The 23,101-nt window shown below is 37.1% G+C and overlaps 1 protein-coding gene and 1 long non-coding RNA gene across 2 annotated transcripts in view; one reads left to right on the top strand and one right to left on the bottom strand.

Moving 5' to 3' along the window:
• LOC141776032 (uncharacterized) overlaps positions 1 to 23,101 on the top strand; it is a 118,745-nt gene that overhangs the window by 41,798 nt on the left and 53,846 nt on the right. The window lies entirely within an intron of this gene.
• The window catches only part of rspo4 (R-spondin 4), a 66,037-nt gene continuing 49,371 nt past the window's right edge, over positions 6,436 to 23,101 (bottom strand). The window contains exon 5 of the mRNA XM_074650382.1: positions 6,436 to 6,814. Coding sequence (XP_074506483.1) covers positions 6,648 to 6,814 — 167 coding nt within the window. The 3' untranslated portion in view covers positions 6,436 to 6,647. The remainder of the gene's footprint in view (positions 6,815 to 23,101) is intronic.

Here is a 23,101-nt window from a genome sequence, read left to right as displayed (position 1 = left end):
TTTTTCATGAAATTTTTCGACACACTACAGTATACTTTTTATTCATGAAATTTTTCGACAAGTTATACTATGAATTATATTCACAAAATCTTTCGACATACTGTACTGTAACTTTTTTTCATAAAATATTTTCGACATACTATACTGTGACTTTTTTCCAGGAAATTTTTCAATTTACCATACTATGACTTTTTATCAGGACATTTTTCGACATGCTATACTATGATTTTTTTTCACTAAATTTTTCAGCATATTATACTATGACTTTTGTTTCACTACATTTTTCAACCATACTATGACTTTTGTTTCACAAAATTTTTCAACATACTATACTATAACTTTTTTTAGGAAATCTTTCGACATGTAATGCTTCCACTCTTTTTCATGAAATTTTTTGACATAAAAATAGTATGACTTTTTTTCATGACATTTTTTGACAAGCTATACTATGAATTTTTTTTCTGTACTGTAACTTTTTTTTCATAACATTTTTTCGACATACTGTACTGTGACTTTTATCCAGGAAATTTTTCAATTTACCATACTATGACTTTTTATCAGGAAATTTTTTGACATGTTATGTTATGACTTTTTTCCATTGAATTCTTCAACAAGCTATACTATGATTGTTTTTTTTTTTACAGAATTTTTCGACATACTGTACTATAACTTTTTTTCATAAAGATTTTTGACATACTGTACAATGACTTTTTTTCAGGAAGTTTTTCGACATTACGTTTTTTCAGAAAGTTCTTCGACATACAATACCATAACTTTTTTTCACGAAATTCTTCGACAAACTATTCTATGACTTTTATTTCACTAAATTTTTCGACATACTATACTATGACTTTTGTTTCACTACATTTTTCAACATACCATACTATGACATACTATACTATAACTTTTTTTAGGAAATCTAACGACATGTAATGCTATAACTTTTTTTCATGATTTTTTTTGACATAAAATAGTATGACTTTTTTTCATGACATTATTCGACAAGCTATACTATGAATTATTTTACAAAATTTTTCGACATATTATACTATGACTTTTTTAATGAAATTTTTCATCATGCTATATTATGACTTTTTTCATGACATTGTTCGACATTCCTTACTATGACTTTTTTTCATTAAAGTGTTTGACATGCTATACTATGATTTTTTTTCAGTAAATTTTTCAGCATATTATACTATGACTTTTTTTCAGTAAATTGTTTGACATGCTATACTATCATTTTTTTTTCACTAAATTTTTCAACATATTATACTACGACTTTCTTTCAGTAAATTGTTCAACATTCAATACTTTGACTTTTTTCATTACATTTTTCGACACATTACAGTATGACTTTTTTTTCATTAAATTTTTTGACATGCTATACTATGATTTTTTTTCACAACATTTTTCGACATATTATACCATGACTTTTGTTTCACTAAATTTTTCAACATACTATACTATAACTTTTTTTTAGGAAATATTTCGACATGTAATGCTATAACTTTTTTTCATGAAATATTTCGACATAAAATAGTATAACTTTTTTTCATGACATTTTTCGACAAACTATACTATGACTTTTGTTTCACTACATTTTTCAACATACAATACTAGGACTTTTTTTTACTACGTTTTTCGACATAATATAATATGACTTTTATTTCACAAAATTTTCGACGTACTATATGATGAATTTTTTTCATGAAATTTTTCGACATACTGCAGTATACCTTTTTTTAATGAAATTTTTCGAAAAGCTATACTATGAATTATTTTCACAAAATCTTTCGACATACTGTACTCTAACTTTTTTTTTCGACATACTATACTTTGACCTTTTTTCCTAAAATCTTTCTAAAAACTACTATGACTTGTTTTCAGGAAGTTTTTCGACATGCTGTACTATGACTTTTTTTCACTACATTTTTCAACATACAATATTATGACTTTTTTTTCAGGAAATTTTTTGACCTACTTTTTTATGAATTTTTTCCATGAACTTTTTTCAACTTACAATACTTTAACTTTCTTTCATGACATTTTCCAACAAGTTATACCATGAATATTTTTTACAAAAGGTTCGACTTACTATACTGTAACTTTTTTTCCTAAAATGTTTCGACAAACTGTACTATGACTTTTTTTCAGGAATTTGTTCAACATACTATACAATGACTTTTTTTAATGACATTTTTCAACAAACTATACTATGGCTTTTTTTAGGCAAATCTTTCGACATACTATATTTTTAATTTTTTTCATTAAATATTACTACATACTACAGTATAAGTCATTTTTCATGAAATTTTTCGACAAGTTATACTATGAATTATTTTCACAAAATGTATCGACATACTATACTATGAGTTTTTTCATGAAATGTTTTTACATACTATACTATAATTTTTTTTCAGGAAGTTCTTCGACATTACTTTTTTTCATGAAATTTTTCGACATACAATATTATGAATTTTTTGTATTAAATATTTCGACAAATTACAGTATAATTTTTTTTCAGGAAGTTCTTCGACATGACTTTTTTTCATGACTTTTTTCGACATACTATATTATGACTTTTTTTCCACAAATTTTTTCAACATACTATACTAGGACTTTTTCTCATGAAATTTTTCAACATAATATATGATGAATTTTTTTCATGAAATTTTTCAACATCCTATATTCTGACTTTTTTTCATGAAATTTTTCGACATACTACAGAATACTTTTTTTTAATGACATTTTTCAACATACAATACTATGACTTTTTTTCAGGACATTTTTCGACCTATTATATTATGAATTTTTTCCATAAACTTTTTTGACTTACAATACTATAACTTTCTTTCATGACATTGTTCGACAAGTTATACTATGAATTTTGTTTTACAAAATTTTCGACATACTGTACTATGACTTTTTTTCCTAAAATGTTTCAACAAGCTATACTATGAATTATTTTCACAAAATGTATCGACATACTTTACTATGAGTTTTTTCATGAATTTTTTTGACATACTATACTATAATCTTTTTCAGGAAGTTCTTCGACATGACTTTTTTTCATGACATTTTTCGACATACTATATTATTACCTTTTTTCATGGATTTTTTTGACATACAATAGTATGACTTTTTTTCATGAAATCTTTCGACGTTATACTATGAATGTTTTTTTACAAAAGTTTTCGACATACTGTACTGTAATTTTTTTTATCAATTTTTTCAACATACTATGCTATGACTTTTTTTCCTAAAATTTTTCAACATACTGTACTGTGACTTTTTTTCCTACAATTTTTCGACATACTGTACTGTGACTTTTTTTCAGGAAGTTCTTCGACAAACTATTCTATGACTTTTATTTCACTAAATTGTTCGACATACTATACTATGACTTTTGTTTCACTACATTTTTCAACATACCATACAATGACATACTATACTATAACTTTTTTTAGGAAATCTAACGACATGTAATGCTATAACTTTTTTTCATGATTTTTTTTGACATAAAATAGTATGACTTTTTTTCATGACATTATTCGACAAGCTATACTATGAATTATTTTACAAAATTTTTCGACATATTATACTATGACTTTTTTAATGAAATTTTTCATCATGCTATATTATGACTTTTTTCATGACATTGTTCGACATTCCTTACTATGACTTTTTTTCATTAAAGTGTTTGACATGCTATACTATGATTTTTTTTCAGTAAATTTTTCAGCATATTATACTATGACTTTTTTTCAGTAAATTGTTTGACATGCTATACTATCATTTTTTTTTCACTAAATTTTTCAACATATTATACTACGACTTTCTTTCAGTAAATTGTTCAACATTCAATACTTTGACTTTTTTCATTACATTTTTCGACACATTACAGTATGACTTTTTTTCATTACATTTTTTGACATGCTATACTATGATTTTTTTTCACAACATTTTTCGACATATTATACCATGACTTTTGTTTCACTAAATTTTTCGACATACTATACTATAACTTTTTTTTAGGAAATCTTTCGACATGTAATGCTATAACTTTTTTTCATGAAATATTTCGACATAAAATAGTATAACTTTTTTTCATGACATTTTTCGACAAACTATACTATGACTTTTGTTTCACTACATTTTTCAACATACAATACTAGGACTTTTTTTTACTACGTTTTTCGACATAATATAATATGACTTTTATTTCACAAAATTTTCGACGTACTATATGATGAATTTTTTTCATGAAATTTTTCGACATACTGCAGTATACCTTTTTTTAATGAAATTTTTCGAAAAGCTATACTATGAATTATTTTCACAAAATCTTTCGACATACTGTACTGTAACTTTTTTTTCCGACATACTATACTTTGACCTTTTTTCCTAAAATCTTTCTAAAAACTACTATGACTTGTTTTCAGGAAGTTTTTCGACATGCTGTACTATGACTTTTTTTTAATGAAATTTTTCGACATACTATACTATGACTTTTTTTCACTACATTTTTCAACATACAATATTATGACTTTTTTTTCAGGAAATTTTTTGACCTACTCTTTTATGAATTTTTTCCATGAACTTTTTTCAACTTACAATACTTTAACTTTCTTTCATGACATTTTCCAACAAGTTATACCATGAATTTTTTTTACAAAAGGTTCGACTTACTATACTGTAACTTTTTTTCCTAAAATGTTTCGACAAACTGTACTATGACTTTTTTTCAGGAATTTGTTCAACATACTATACAATGACTTTTTTTAATGACATTTTTCAATAAACTATACTATGGCTTTTTTTAGGCAAATCTTTCGACATACTATATTTTTAATTTTTTTCATTAAATATTACTACATACTACAGTATAAGTCATTTTTCATGAAATTTTTCGACAAGTTATACTATGAATTATTTTCACAAAATGTATCGACATACTATACTATGAGTTTTTTCATGAAATGTTTTTACATACTATACTATAATTTTTTTTCAGGAAGTTCTTCGACATTACTTTTTTTCATGAAATTTTTCGACATACAATATTATGAATTTTTTGTATTAAATATTTCGACAAATTACAGTATAATTTTTTTTCAGGAAGTTCTTCGACATGACTTTTTTTCATGACTTTTTTCGACATACTATATTATGACTTTTTTTCCACAAATTTTTTCAACATACTATACTAGGACTTTTTCTCATGAAATTTTTCAACATAATATATGATGAATTTTTTTCATGAAATTTTTCAACATCCTATATTCTGACTTTTTTTCATGAAATTTTTCGACATACTACAGAATACTTTTTTTTAATGACATTTTTCAACATACAATACTATGACTTTTTTTCAGGACATTTTTCGACCTATTATATTATGAATTTTTTCCATAAACTTTTTTGACTTACAATACTATAACTTTCTTTCATGACATTGTTCGACAAGTTATACTATGAATTTTGTTTTACAAAATTTTCGACATACTGTACTATGACTTTTTTTCCTAAAATGTTTCAACAAGCTATACTATGAATTATTTTCACAAAATGTATCGACATACTTTACTATGAGTTTTTTCATGAATTTTTTTGACATACTATACTATAATCTTTTTCAGGAAGTTCTTCGACATGACTTTTTTTCATGACATTTTTCGACATACTATATTATTACCTTTTTTCATGGATTTTTTTGACATACAATAGTATGACTTTTTTTCATGAAATCTTTCGACGTTATACTATGAATGTTTTTTTACAAAAGTTTTCGACATACTGTACTGTAATTTTTTTTATCAATTTTTTCAACATACTATGCTATGACTTTTTTTCCTAAAATTTTTCAACATACTGTACTGTGACTTTTTTTCCTACAATTTTTCGACATACTGTACTGTGACTTTTTTTCAGGAAGTTCTTCAACATTATAAACTGACTTTTTTCACAAAAGTTTTTGACATACTATACTATGACTTTTTTTTCATGAAATATTTCAACATACAATACTATGACTTTTTTTCATGAAATTTCTCAACATGCTATATTATGACTTTTTTATGAAATTTTTCGACATTCTATACTATGACTTTTTTCATTACATTTTTTGACATACTATACTATGACTTTTTTTTCACTCAATTTTCTGACAAACTGTACTATGACTTTTTTCATGAAATTTTTCGACATACTATATTATGAATTTGTTTTATTAAATATTTCGACAAACTAGGATCAGCATTGATTCATGGAAAGACCTTCGTCTGGTCAGCTAACATTACTGCCAAACAGCTGAAATATAGAGTGATATTGTGCTTTTAGCTGACGTGTGTCGCCTCACTGTTTTGACGGATGCTTGCTCACATTCAGGTAGCGCGTGCGTTGACTAAACGGCCACAGGTGTCGCTGTTACAACCAATTTCTGATTCTTACAAATCGTCCCTTTAAATGCAAATGAACCCATTTCACTTGTGTCTCAACTGGGGCTGCAATCGATTACAATAGTTAATCGGGATTAATCTCACATTTTGATCTGTTCAAAATGGACCTTAAAGGGAGAATTGTCCACTCTGATATGTCCAGTAAACCAGATTGTGGAGTGTGTTTTAATAACGGCTGTTGTCAGATTATAAAGTCAGCTGACTGATATTCCAACAGGCGTCAGGTGTCATGGTGGGCTGTGTGTCCGTTGTTCCGTTCGGTGAGTTGCCGGCAGTGTTGTTGTTGGCGAGCAGCCGTTGTCGTTTTCTCTCCCTCTTCTTTCCAAGTCCTCCTTTTTTATTCTTTCTTCTTTCTGACGGACGAAAAGCAAAGTTAAAACAGTAAAAAGTACCAATATTGTTGATTCAGTCCACAGTTTATTTTGTTGGACATCTGTATTTGGTCCCAGTTGAGTGACTGCATACTTTATTGAATCATTTATAAACAGCCTCACCTCCAGAGATCGTGTAGAATAAGCACATTAACGCTGCTGTCATGTCCACATCAACAAGCCTGACTGAGTGAGAAGCCCTGACCTCACTTTCATTCAGAATTATATAGCAGTGCAGACATGTTGCATACAATAGAAATATACATCTGTCTCCATATATCCCTTTGGTACATGGTGCAACTTTCACCGAACATTCTAAAAGCAAAGAGACGAAACTCTGGTGCTGTTTTGATAACAGCTTCTAGATGGCGCTGCCAATGAGTCTGTGTCCATGGATGTCTAAAGAGACGCCTGTAGATCAGAGGACAGAAATCAACTTCCCACTTAAATATTCCTCATTTAAATCATGATGTCCTAAAAGTAGTACAATGAACTAACTGCTGAATCCAGAGTTATTTTCCTCGTCATAATGAACGGTCATCAGACCCACGGGACCGCACCGCCCTGCACGCTCATATGACATGTACTGTATATATATATATTATATATCTCTATATATTTTACTGGTGTCTGGTAGTCGTTTTTTGTTCAAAATGGTGGAAGCGTAGCTCTGCTGCTGGGCGCTGATGTTGACATGGAACAAACTATTGACTTTCACTTCTTATCAACACGTTGTTTGGTACAAAGCAACAGCTGACAATGTGGCTGTTTAATTAGAATAAAGTGATGAAACCAATCAGATATCAGTCACGCCCCCTGCTGGACATTATTAACACAGGAGTCATGGTAAGAAAATAAATACACCTAAATAATTACACACTCCAACAATATATATTCATTTTAGGGTTGTCAAAGTTAATGCGATAATAACAAATTAATCCAAATTGGTTTTAAAGCCGCTACTTCAGTCAGTCAATCAGTTGTAAAGCTAGAGTGAAGATCCTGGTATCAGTAAACTATAAAACCTGATGAATCCATCGGTACCAACCATAGTACTACTACTACTACTGCTACTACTACTACTACTACTACTACTACTACTACTGGTATCATAGTAAACTATAGAACCTGATGAATCCATCGGTACCAACCATGTCAGAATACCACTACTACTACTACTACTACTACTACTACTACTACTACTACTACTATTACTACTACTACTACTACTACTACTACTACTGGTATCATAGTAAACTTTAGAACCTGATGAATCCATCGGTACCAACCATGTCAGACTACTACTACTACTACTACTACTACTACTACTACTACTACTACTGGTATCATAGTAAACTATAGAACCTGATGAATCCATCGGTACCAACCATATCAGACTACTACTACTACTACTACTACTACTACTATTACTACTACTACTACTACTACTACTACTACTACTACTACTACTACTACTACTACTGCCACTACTACTTCTACTACTACTACTACTACTACTACTACTACTACTACTACTACTACTACTGGTATCATAGTAAACTATAGAACCTGATGAATCCATCAGTACCAACCATGTCAGACTACTACTTCTACTACTACTACTACTACTACTACTACTACTACTACTACTACTACTACTACTACTGCCACTACTACTACTACTACTACTACTACTACTACTAGTACTACTACTACTGGTATCATAGTAAACTATAGAACCTGATGAATCCATCGGTACCAACCATGTCAAACTAGCTGGTCATGAAGTAGGTTAAATAACGCTCCAAACTTACACTAATTGTTGGCGAGGAAAAACTTTTATGTCCATTTCCAAAGGGGTCCCTTGACCTCTGACCTCCAGATCAGTGAATGTAAATGGGTTCTATGGGTACCCACGAGTCTCCCCTTTACAGACATGCCCACTTTATGATAATCACACGCAGTTTGAGGTAAGTCATAGTCAAGTCAGCACACTGACACACTGACAGCTGTTGTTGCCTGTTGGGCTGCAGTTTGCCATGTTTTGATTTGAGCATATTGTTTTTTGCTAAATGCAGTACCTGTGAGGGTTTCTGGACAATATATGTCATTGTTTTGTGTTGTTCATTGATTTACAATGATAAATATATACATACATTTACATAAAGCAGCATATTTGTCCACTCCCATGTTGATAAGAAGATTAAATACTTGACAAATCTCCCTTTAAGATACATTTAGAACAGATAAAACACGTGAGATTCATTTGGGATTAATCGTGATTAACTATGGACAATCATGCAACTAATCGTGATTCAATATTTGAATCGATTAACAGCCATAATTAATTTCTTAGCAAAACTGAAATTGAATTTCAGTTCAAATATATGTGTGTGTTATTGTTGAGACTCTCCTTTAACAGACAGTTTCTGTGTTTTGGAGGCAGAAAGTGAACTAGGTTCTCACATTGTGCTGTACTGGATCAAAGTTCACCTTATCGGCCTTCAACCCACGAAAGTGTCCGAGGCTATCAGACTGGAACCTGAGCCTTCAGATAGCTGGTCCCTACTTTACGTTTCACATCACTAGATTACATGTTTGCCTACGTTTCCTCTGACTCCGTCCATCCATTGTTCATATGTCATCAAAAGATTGTGAAAAATGTGCACAATTGCAGAAAAGCTTACGGTGGCTAAATCCTGCTCCAGGATAATTACTGTGAAGTATTATGTGAAGTGATTCTGCTGAAGTGTCAGTGAAGTATTCTCGGTGATGTATCGCTGCTTTCAGAGGGGAATTTTGGCTGCAGAAAGAGAGAAAGTCTCTACACACATTCTCTGATGTGAACACACAGATAGATCAGATTAGATGTCATTTTAAAAGCCTCAGGACTTTAGATCTAAACTCAAACAATAAATGTTTTTATATTTCACAATACACCAGGTTAAAACGCATCCATATATCTCCTCGATCTGTCTCGTGGTATTAAAGCAGGGTAAGGCCCCGATAGAAAATGTGGTTTTGATGTTCGGCGATGGAGAAGAGAGCTTTAGTATTTTTGGCTGCGCTTTAAAAGTGGAATTATTTAGTGTAATATTCAGCTCTGAGGTTGATTTGGAGGTTGGTTGGACATCAGAGAGAAAAAATAAATGCAGGAAGAAAGAAAGAAAAGAAGCCAACCCCAAACCTTTACCTCGAACCCTTCTGACCTTTTTGTCTCTCTCTCTCTCTCTCTATATATATATATATATATATATATGGAGGTGAGTGCATGAAGGGGACAAGTTGAATCATCCACTTCCAGGGACCAGGGATATAATCCATTAATCTTATTTCCATAGATGTATTTTGTATATACAGTTCCCTTTGTTAACACCTTATTTTGAAAAGCGGACATAGTCCCACCTGTCTACTTCCTCTAACTTCTCCAAGGTGGTCTCTAGCTCTCCCGTCAGCTCCGTTCTCTTTATCCATCCATGGTCAGCTCCATCGGGGCCGTTTGAATGCAGAGAACAGAAATGTCAGTATCTGGGTGCTCTACAGTTGTAGCGTCGGCTCATTTGACGATGGAGACGAGAGCGACAGCCGGCCCGAGGGTGCTAGTCGTATCCATGCTGACCCTCCAACGGTTTATACTTTCTGAGGTTTGTTTTGGTTGACGGATACGGAACGGATATGACATCACGTTACTCAGACTACAACACTAAAAGCGGTAACTTCCTTCCTTCAAAATTGTTTAAAAAAAAGAATGGCGATTCGTAGGTGAATGGATTTTTCTTTCCCACCCCTAATTAGTAGAGACAGGACAAGCATTATTTCAAACAAGTGACACTTCACTCAGCCTGTTGGCTGAAGCACGGAGCAGGTTCGGACATCTTTATTGGGAAAAACTGAAATAATCTGATGTTCGCTCGTTCGCATCGCGTCCAGTTAGGAAGAGGTGTTATGAGGCGTGGCGTAAATAACCTGCCGGCGCACCGTTATGAGAGGGCAGAGGAGAGTACCGGCAGCTTGTGAGAAGCTCCGGTATGCCAAGGAGTCAAATGAAGACGTGCCGGTACTGCAACGGTGAGTAGTGGCACTTAAAATACTGGTTGTATGGCAATGATTATGTTTTGAGCTGTTTGATCCATATAAGCGGTTGATCACTGTATACATCTCTAGTTGTGTCTATAAAGAACTGTTAGATTTGGATAATGGTGAAAAGAAGTCAACATGCTGTTTGACCCGACCGTCCACCCTGACTTCCTCCAGAACAACATCACAGTCTTTATCACGTAAACCGAGCCTGTTTCTGCGCCGTTTTTACTCCACATACCACGCCATGACAACTTTCCTACTGGGGTGAACTCCGAAAGTAACGTTGGGATAAACAGCAAAGATTCAGAAAGAGTTATGGTTTCCTTCCCTCATTTGGCTTCCTTCCTCTCTGCTTCTATGTGAACCAGGTGGACGGACGCTGTACACACATTATTACCCAGATAAAGAAAATACAGATGGTGCTTTCACTCGTCGTGCATATTAGCTCACATCCATCATGTTGAACTACTGGTTGCCCTTTAGAGTAGTGTGGTGGTAATGCCCTGCTCAGAGGCACATCACAGTGGAGTTCCCAGTTTCCACCCACCGACATTTCAAACTGACAACGTTTTGATTCGCAGCCAGCTGCTTGCATGACATCGTAGCCGCCGGTGTAGCAGTGAAGAGTTAATTCCACGCTGGAGGTCGGCCCAGATTGCTTCTCACACGTTGCTCTGAATGATATTTAGTTGTTTACGTGTGGCATCAGAGGCCAGAGTGATGAGCTGTTTACATCAGACCTCCTCAGTTCTAGGACGGCCGCGGTGCCACGCCATGATGCCCCGCTGTCATCTGCCCTTCATTAGTAATGAGAGCCCATCGTTTTAATCCCCTCCCGTCTCCTCTCCTCATCCTCTTCCTTAAACAAATCAGCTCTTCCTCTCCTTTCCTCCATGCACTCCTTCCCTCCTCTCCTCCTCCTCTGCCATCCCTTCATTCCTGTAATCTGTCCTTCATTAGTGATGCTGTAACAATGGTTTTGATTTTGGACGTTGTGCTGATGATTGTGAATGAAGACAGGCTGTCCTGAAATTACTCTATGTTCTCTCTGTGTCTGGACATTAGCATCTACATGCATGAACTGAAAGAGATGGTAAACATGAGCAAAACCACAATATCCTTGCCCCGGTAGCCGGTGGTACCGGTGTTACACGGTGGTCAGACACACCGATTACATTACGTACCCAGCCCCCCCACCGTTGGTTTGTTTTTTTACAGTAATAAAACCCATTTAGTTCCTTTTGGCGTATCAGCTGTGTGTTATCAACAGATAGTCAGATGACGGACGCTACAGACTGACAGTGAAAGTGTCTGCTCCGTACGGAGTCTCAGCTCAGAGCAGCAGGAGTCACATTTCACACACAGAGAGAGAGAGTTGACAGACAGACGGTGGCGGAGGATTTTCTGCCGAAGTGAAAGCAAACGCGTCTATTTGGTAATATTTGTAATGCTATGAGGGAACTTTAACGTTAATGAGGTAATCACCATGAGGAGGACGGAGCGGTCACAGCCCGTGTGCACGGCAGAGCTGCGGCAACGGAAACCTGTGGCCTCACAGAGAAAGCTGGACGGGAGAGATCTGACACACCGCCACCCGACGGTAAGGATCAGGGTCAGCGCTCTGCACACATTGAGCGTCATCTTTTCTTTAAAATGTCCGGTGTAACGGGTAACACCGGTGATGTCACAAGTTTGTTAACCGGTGGGAAAATGTCCTCACCGTCACATCTCTAAACTGTACGCATGCTCCTCTCAGCATAGATAATTTATATTCAGGTCATACTTAACCCCCTGAGACCCACAGGATCACGGGTGATCCCAACCAACGTCACTGTCTTTCAGAGGCTGCAGCAGGTTCAGTTTTAGAGCTACTGAAGGTTCAGATATCACGAAACTAACAACCCTGTCATACTAGCTTGTTGCGAGGGAGGTTAATAACGCTCCAAACTTACACCAAATTTTAGCGAGGAAAAACTGTCATGGCCATTTTCATAGGGGTCCCTTGACCTCTGACCTCCAAATATGTGAATGAAAAGGTTTTTTATTGGTACCCAGGAGATAATGTTAGTCCCCATAGGAGCCATTTCATTGACCTCACTGTATAAAATGACCTGTGGTGACCTCTAGGATAATCACAGCCTCATGAAACTTTACAGCCACAAACTAGAGACCTAGAGCATTCAGAGGATGGATGGATCAAACTAGAGACCTAGAGCATTCAGAGGATGGATGGATCAGACTAGAGACCTAGAGCATTCAGAGGATGGATGGATCAAACTAGAGACCTAGAGCATTGAGAGGATGGATGGATCAGACTAGAGACCTAGAGCATTCAGAGGATGGATGGATCTAACTAGAGACCTAGAGCATTCAGAGGATGGATGGATCAGACTAGAGACCTAGAGCATTCAGAGGATGGATGGATCAGACTAGAGACCTAGAGCATTCAGAGGATGGATGGATCAGACTAGAGACCTAGAACATTAAGAGGATGGATGGATCAGACTAGAGACCTAGAGCATTGAGAGGATGGATGGATCAGACTAGAGACCTAGAGCATTCAGAGGATGGATGGATCAAACTAGAGACCTAGAGCATTCAGAGGATGGATGGATCAGACTAGAGACCTAGAGCATTCAGAGGATGGATGGATCAAACTAGAGACCTAGAGCATTCAGAGGATGGATGGATCAGACTAGAGACCTAGAGCATTCAGAGGATGGATGGATCAGACTAGAGACCTAGAACATTCAGAGGATGGATGGATCAAACTAGAGACCTAGAGCATTCAGAGGATGGATGGATCAGACTAGAGACCTAGAGCATTCAGAGGATGGATGGATCAAACTAGAGACCTAGAGCATTCAGAGGATGGATGGATCAGACTAGAGACCTAGAGCATTCAGAGGATGGATGGATCAGACTAGAGACCTAGAGCATTCAGAGGATGGATGGCTTTCCTAGCTACATTGACAATAAGGGGGTTTCTGAGCAGTTTACACAACACAAGTGCTCGCCATCCAATCACTGAAAAATGCAGAAATCTCCAAATGTCAAAAGTTTTTGATCCCAAATCACAGCATGGCTTTTTCTAGGTGTTCCTCAAGGTCTTGGAGTCTTAATGTGGTATTTTGGAGGGGTTATTGATCATTTTGATCAATTCTTCAGTGGTAAAAAAATTGTTAAATTTAGCACCAAATCTGTGGAACAAATGATATCAACCCACAAATTACTGCAATGATGTATGAGACATAATAGAGCATGGGGATGGACATCATATACATACTTCTATCATAATGTTCTAAACCCTTATACGCTTTCACTATTTATTTTAATTAGTCAGGTTCCAGCTTTTAGATGCTGTACACCACTTCTATGTGACGTCTACTGTTGACCTGCTATCTCCCCCTGAAGACCCTCCCCCAGGACCCCCCTAAAAAAGACAAAAACGGGTCTATTTTGGGTCTCTGAGGGTTAAAGACCTACAGTAACTAATTAGATATGGCCATATCTGTTCATATGTGGAGGTATTTATGCATTGGATACAAGCTGGGATGTGAGTGAATCTCTATTCACAGCATTACAGGGCGGCCAGTGGCTCAGGATCAACCAGAGGCACAGGAAAAGGGAACATTTTACTTCATGCTGTCATTGCAGGATATTATTATATTATAGTTTTTAGGATTCCTCCAAGATTACAGGTATAAACAGAAATGAAGTGCTGCTGGGCAGAAAATCCTCTAACTGGTCGGGGAAAGCTCTACGTCACCGTCAAAGCAGCTGGATGTGTCAGTCACTAATGTTTGGTTAGTTCACAATCAAATCCTTCCCCTGCAGAACAGCAACAGAACAAGACAACTCTCTGACTGAAAAACTGAGTCGGAACATACCAGCAGTTAAGTCTGATCGTCCCGCTAATTCCCTGCCACCTCGGCGCCTGTAGCCGCGGGAGGTTTTAGCTAGTCTTTACCGTCGAGGCCTCCGACTGGCACCAGACAATAGAGAGCACATCACTCTGAGCTGGCCTCTCTGGCCTCCTGTGCAGAGAAGTGATTTCAGGGTCTTACGGTTTGTTTTTAAGGCTCTTCAGGGACTAGAAGCTCCGTATATCTCAGATCTTTTAGTCCCCCTCACATCTCAGCCGGAGCTGGTTGGCTCTTCACCGGTCTCGGCTGAGAGGAGAAGTATGCTTCTGCTGCGAGGTTGTAAAGCCTCGTGCTGCCTCTTCATTGACTCGAGGTTTGCCTCCACTATCAACTCAGTCCAAACATATTTCTGCCTCTTGCCGTTTGCTTCTCTTGTCGTTATTAAGTTATTATTTTGAAATCATTGGTGTTGGTGTCTGTTTTCATATCAGTTATCAGATTATTACGGAGCTGGGACAGTAAATGTCGGCATTCAATTACTGAATCTGTTTTTATCTTAGATTGACAACGCTTAGTTTCAAGTTTTTAGGGACTTTCCAGAGGCGGCGAGTCGCGTCAGATGGCCCTGATTTACATAAAGTAGCCAAGACCTCAACTTTATATAAATGAAGAGTGGCAAACATGACAGTCCGACTCTCGCATGCGCCGCTACGCTACCAGAATGCATTGGATAGAAGCGTAGAAAGGACAAAGGTTGTGGACACAGACCATTACACTGTCCGCTTGGAGGAAAAGTTCCACACATGTGCAGCAGATTGCTACGCCACCGCACAACAAACAAACTCCACACCCAGCCTACGCATACATCCTCTGATGATGAACATTACGTCAAACGGACTCTCACATACTTGCGGACATGGAAGGTATAACTTCAGTTTTAGTATGCAGATTATATGAAAATCACTTTCTCTTTGACCCCTCCCCTCCATGCCAAAACAGCGTCAGAAAGGTAAAACTGAAAACCACGTCAATGACAAAAGACGGTCAGCGAAATAAAAAAAATGACATTGAAATGAACTGACATGAAGACAAATCCTGAAGATTGTCATTAAAAAACACATCAAATTGCAAAAAATATCAAAATTAGTGCGCTCAAAGTTAACGTCATAATAACGCCACGTTTAACTCATTAACGCAAACGATCTTTCGGATGTTGTAGCGGCTCAGTTTTAAAGCTAGAGTTAAGAGTTAGAGTTAGTAAACTATAAAACCTAATGAATCCATTGGTACCAACCATGTCAGACTACTACTACTACTACTACTACTACTACTACTACTGGTATCATAGTAAACTATAGAACCTGATGAATCCATCGGTACCAACCATGTCAGACTACTACTACTACTACTACTACTACTACTACTACTGGTATCATAGTAAACTATAGAACCTGATGAATCCATCGGTACCAACCATGTCAGACTACTACTACTACTACTACTACTACTACTACTGGTATCATAGTAAACTATAGAACCTGATGAATCCATCGGTACCAACCATGTCAGACTACTACTACTACTACTACTACTGCTACTACTACTACTACTACTACTACTATTGGTATGATAGTAAACTATAGAACCTGATGAATACATCGGTACCAACCATGTCAGACTAGCTGGTCATGAAGGAGGTTAAATAACGCTCCAAACTTATACTAAATGTTGTTGAGGAAAAACTGTCAGGTCCATTTCCAAAGGGGTCCCTTGACCTCTGACCTCCAGATCAGTGAATTAAAATGGGTTCTATGGGTACCCACTTTACAGACATGCCCACTTTATGATAATCACATGCAGTTTGGGGCAAGTCATAGTCAAGTCAGCACACTGACACACTGACAGCTGTTGTTGCCTGTTGGGCTGCAGTTTGCCATGTTATGATTGGAGCATATTGTTTTATGCTAAATGCAGTACCTGTGAGGGTTTCTGGACAATATCTGTCATTGTTTTGTGTTGTTCATTGATTTCCAATAATAAATATATACATACACACGTAGGCAAAATTGTTGGTACCCTTCCGTTAAAGAAAGAAAAACCCACAATGATCACTGAAATAACTTGAAACTGACAAAAGTAATAATAAATAAAAATGTACTGAAAATGAACTAATGAAAATCAGACATTGCTTTTGAATTTTGGTTCAACAGAATCATTTTAAAAAACAAACTAATGAAACTGGCCTGGACAAAAATGATGGTACCCCTAGAAAAGATGTAAAATAATTTGACCATAGGGACATATTAAACTAAGGTGTGTCCTGTAAATAGCATCACAGGTGTCTTCAAACTTTTAATCAGTCAGTCTGCCTATTTAAAGGGTCAAAAGAAGTCACTGTGCTGTTTGGTATCATGGTGTGTACCACACTGAACATGGACCACAGAAAGCTAAGGAGAGAGTTGTCTCAGGAGATTAGAAAGAACATTATAGACCTTCATGTTAAAGGTAAAGGCTATAAGACCATCTCCAAGCAGCTTGATGTTCCTGTGACTACAGCTGCACATATTATTCAGAAGTTTAAGGTCCACGGGACTGTAGCCAACCTCCCTGGACGTGGCCGCAAGAGGAAAATTGATGACAAATTGAAGAGACGGATAATACGAATGGTAACCAAAGCGCCCAGAACAACTTCCAAAGAGATTACTCCAAGGTCAAGGTACATCAGTGTCAGATCGCCCCATCTGTCGCTGTTTGAGCCAAAGTGGACTTAATGGAAGACGACCGAGGAGGACACCAAATCATAAAAAAGTTAGACTGGAATTTGCCAAAATGCATATTGACAAGCCACAAAGCTTCTGGGAGAATGTCCTTTGGACAGATGAGACAAAACTGGAGCTTTTTGGCAAGTCACATCAGCTCTATGTTCACAGACGCAAAAATGAAGCATACAAAGAAAAGAACACTGTGAAACATGGAGGAGGCTCGTTATGTTATGGGGCTGCTTTGCTGCATCTGGCACAGGGTGTCTTGAATCTGTGCAGGGTGCAATGAAATCTCAAGACTATCAAGGCATTCTGGAGCGAAATGTGCTGCCCAGTGTCAGAAAGCTTGGTCTCAGTTGCAGGTCATGGGTCCTCCAACAGGATAATGACCCAAAACACAGCTAAAAACACCCAAGAATGGCTAAGAACAAAACATTGGACTATTCTGAAGTGGCCTTCTATGAGCCCTGATCTAAATCCTATTGAACATCTGTGGAAGGAGCTGAAACATGCATTCGGAGAATGCACCCTTCAAACCTGAGACAGCTGGAGCAGTTTGCTCACGAGGAGTGGGCCAACATACCTGTCGACAGGTGCAGAAGTCTCATTGAGAGTTACAGAAATCGCTTGATTGCAGTGATTGCATCAAAAGGTTGTGCAACAAAATATTAAGTTAAGGGTACCATCATTTTTGTCCAGGCCAGTTTCATTAGTTTGTTTTTTAAAATGATTCTGTTGAACCACAAATCAAAAGCAATGTCGGATTTTCATTAGTTAATTTTCAGTATTTTTTTATTTATTATTACTTTTGTCAGTTTCAAGTTATTTCAGTGACCATTGTGGGTTTTTCTTTCTTTAACGGAAGGGTACCAACAATTTTGCCTACGTGTGTACATTTGCATAAAGCAGCATATTTGTCCACTCCCATGTTGATAAGAGGATTAAATTTAAAATGTCCCCACTGTGGGACTAATAAAGGAATATCTTATCTTATATTATCTTAAATACTTGTCCAATGTCCCTTTAAGGTTCATTTTGAACAGATAAAAAAAGGTGTGATTAATTGTGATCAATCATGGACAATCATGCCATTAATCGCGATCAAATATTTGAATCGATTGACAGCCCTAATCAAGTTTTTTTGTGTGTGTTTCTATGCCAATATTTACTTTTTCAGTTCAAGTTTTGTTTTCAAAGTGCCTTCCCTGTTCTACAGAGTACATTAAAACATTTTACTAAATAATACTTTTACGACATGAATATAAAATCCTGCTAGATTAATGTAACAGTAAAATGTGGGAAATGTAGTGGAAGAAATATGTGCAGTGAAGTAAAGAACAAAAGTGTAGTGATGTGTTCATCATAAAGACCTGTTTCATGAAGTTCTCACCCAAATATAATAACTCTGAACACACATGAGTCCAATCAAACTGCTGCTCACCACAACAACACTTAAGTCCTCTCTCAGCTGCTGTAGGTGTCTTCACGCGCGCGTGCGCGCACGCACGCACGCACGCACGCACGCACGCACGCACGCACGCACGCACGCACGCACACACACACACACACACACACACACACACACACACACACACACACACACACACACACACACACACACACACACACACACACACACACACACACACACACACACACACACACACACACACACACACACACACACACACACACACACACACACACACACACACACACAGATGGAGACAGTGAACCAGATGGGATGTAGCTGGTCTGTCATCACAGTGAACCATCCCTCAGCCATCTTAACTGAATCAAGCGCTCTGCTGGAAAACTGCCTCATCACATAACACGCTAACCACACACACACACACAGACACACAGTTATATATGTACATTATACTGTTCTATATGTACAGTATACTGTTATATATGCACAGTATACTGTTATATATGCACAGTATACTGTTATACTGTTATATATGTACATTATACTGTTATATATGTACAGTATACTGTTATATATGCACAGTATACTGTTAAACTGTTATATATGTACAGCATACTGTTATATATGTACAGCATACTGTTATACTGTTATATATGCACAGTATACTGTTATACTGTTATATATATGCACAGTATACTGTTACTGTTATATATGTACATTATACTGTTATACTGTCATATATGTACAGTATACTGTTATACTGTCATATATGTACAGTATACTGTTATACTGTTATATATGTACAGTATACTGTCATGTGTTATACTGTTATATATGTACAGTATACTGTAATGTACTATGTAAGGGATAATGTACAGCGAGCCGGTCACTGTTGGTGCAACATCGCCCTGCCGGGGATTGTTTCACAATAATGACCTGCTACAATATACTGTTATACTGTTATAAATGCACAGTATACTGTTAAACTGTTATATATATGCACAGTATACTGTTAGACTGTTATATATGTACATTATACTGTTATATATGTATAGTATACTGTTATACTGTTATATATGTACAGTATACTGTCATGTGTTATACTGTTATATATGTACAGTATACTGTAATGTACTATGTAAGGGATAATGTACAGCGAGCCAGTCACTGTTGGTGCAACATCGCCCTGCCGGGGATTGTTTCACAATAATGACCTGCTACAATATACTGTTATACTGTTATAAATGCACAGTATACTGTTAAACTGTTATATATATGCACAGTATACTGTTAGACTGCTATATATGTACATTATACTGTTATATATGTATAGTATACTGTTATACTGTTATTAATGTAAAGTATACTGTTATACTGTTATATATACAGTATACTGTTATACTGTTATATATGTACAGTATACTATCATAGTGTTATGTATGCACAGTGTGCTGTTATACTGTTGTAAATGTAAAGTATACTGTTACATATGTACAGTATACTGGTATACTGTTATATATGCACACTATACTGTTATACTGTTATATATGTACATTATACTGTCATACTGTTATATATGTACAGTATACTGTTATACTGTTTTACTGTTATATATGTACAGTATACTGCTATAATGTTATATATGTACAGTATACTATTATACTGTTATATGCACAGGAAACTGTTATACTGTTATATATGTAGAGTATACTGTTACTGTTATATATGTACAGTATAATGTAATACTGTTATATATGTACAGTATACTGTTATACTGTTTTATATGTAGAGTATACTGTTATAAATGTAGAGTATACTGTTATATATATTTATATATATATAACAGTATACTGTTTTACTGTTATATATGCACAGTGTACTGTAATACTGTTATATATGTACAGTATACTGTTATAGTGTTATATATGCACCGTATACTGTTATACTGTTATAAATGTAGAGTATAATGTTATACTGTTATATACATACTATATACTGTTTTACTGTTATATATGCACAGTATACTTTTATACTGTTATATATCTACAGTATACTGTTATACTGTTATATATGTACAGTATACTGTTATACTGTTATATATATACAGTATACTGTTACTGTTATATATGTACAGTATACTGTTATACTGTTATATATATATATATATATATACATATATATATATATATATATATATACACACAATATACTGTTATACTGTTATGTATGCACAGTATACTGTTATACTGTTATATATGCACAATATACTGTAATACTGTTATATATGTACAGTATACTGTTATAGTGTTATATATGCACCATATACTGTTATACTGTAAATTAAATTGAAACACAGGTGGTTATACCTGCTGGGCATTTCTGCCTGTCACACCTCCGACGGTGCCATTGGGCCGGCTGCAGGGTCGTCAGCCGGGAGCCACCCTTCACTGATGTTTCGCTCCATTATTCCCGGAACATCTCAAGGTGGTGGAGCAGCGACAGGGACGTCTCCCTGCCGCCCCCTGCAGCCAGCCTTAGGACCCTCCTTTTCCCCCTTCACTGATGTTTCGCTCCATTATTCCCGGAACATCTCAAGGTGGTGGAGCAGCGACAGGGACGTCTCCCTGCCGCCCCCTGCAGCCAGCCTTAGGACCCTCCTTTTCCCCACGCCTTGTCCTTTCTACGAAGCCAGAGCCAGAAGCTCCCTTGCTCAGCCTCCTCCGCAAGTTCTTTGAGCGCCTTTCTAAGCTTGGAGCCTGTGATCCCCAGGGACCTCAGGAGCCGCTGGGTGGATGTTCCAGCATAGCCTCTGCACCCGACTTCTACTGGACGGGTGACCGCCCTCCATCCTGCTTGAGTGCACTCAGCTGCCAGCTCTGAGTACTTTTCCTTCTTTCTCTCGAAAGCAGCCTCTATCCCCTCTTCCCATGGGACAGTCAGCTCCGCCATTATAACCGTCCTTGTAGGGGTGGACCAGAGCACAATATCTGGCCGAAGGGATGTTAGTGTTATTTCATGCGGGAACTTTAACTGCTGGTCAAGGTCAGCTCTCATATTCCACTCGCCTCCAAGACACAGGAGAGACCGCCCCCTTGCACTGCTGCTCTGGCCTTTGCCCCCTTGCTGAACAAACTGGATCAGCCGCTGAGATGTTGCTGGGCTGGCCTTGTTTACCTCCAGCCTGCGTGTCTCCAGGATTTCGGCTAGCTTACGCAGCACCCGGTCGTGGCACCATCTGTACCGGCCCTGCGCTAGCGCTGCCTTGCATCCAGAGAGGATGTGCCGCAAGGTGGGGTCTTTGGAGTTGCAGAGTTGGCAGGTCTCCTCTGTGCCATACCAGAGGTGAAGATTCCGGGGACTGGGAAGGGTGTCATATGTGGCCCTGATCAGGAAACTCAGCCTTGCTTGGGGCATCTTCCACATGTCTGCCCACGTGATAGTTCGGTTTATCACCGCCTCCCAGGTTGTCCATCTGCCTTGCTGTTGTTGGCTGACCGCTCTGATTTTGTAGCCCTCTTCTTCAATCTTTGTGACTTCGGAGATCACGAGATCTTTCCTTTCCTTCTTCGATGCTTTGGACCACATCTTGGGTGCTGGTCCCCACCCAAACCCGGCCCTGCCTTGCTGCAGCTGCCCGACAATCTCCTGATGTTTTAGGTGATTGATGGCCTGGTCGACTGCCTGATTTACATCCCACTTGCGTCCTGTTCGAATTTGGACCTTGGTGTTTTGGACAGACGGGTCAGGTGAGTCTCTCAGCTCGAAGACAAGTCTCACCTTCTCCTGTTTGTAGCCTAGGTTGATGGATTTCAGTGGGAGCTTCAGGGTGGTTCTCCCAAACAGTGCAGTGTTGGTAAGACATCGAGGAAGGCCCAGCCATTTGCGGATGTAATTGTTGGCTTTTCCATCCAACTTCAAAACGGTTGTTGAGGTGATGTCACACAACTTTAGGGGCCACATCAGACGTTGGTATAGGGTGAACTGGTAACACCAGACCTTGAATTTCCCTGGCAGGGGACTTTGGTCGATCTTGCTCAGGCCATTCGTGAGCTGAGCTAATACAGAGGCAGCCATGTGCTTATCGGACAGGTCGGCTGTGTAAAGCCTTCCAAGGCTTCGCACAGGTTGT

Source organism: Sebastes fasciatus, chromosome 1, assembly GCF_043250625.1.
Source record: "Sebastes fasciatus isolate fSebFas1 chromosome 1, fSebFas1.pri, whole genome shotgun sequence".
Lineage (NCBI taxonomy): Eukaryota > Metazoa > Chordata > Actinopteri > Perciformes > Sebastidae > Sebastes > Sebastes fasciatus.
The sequence above is the reverse complement of the archived record's forward strand: the minus strand, read 5'-3'. Positions and strand labels throughout refer to the sequence as shown.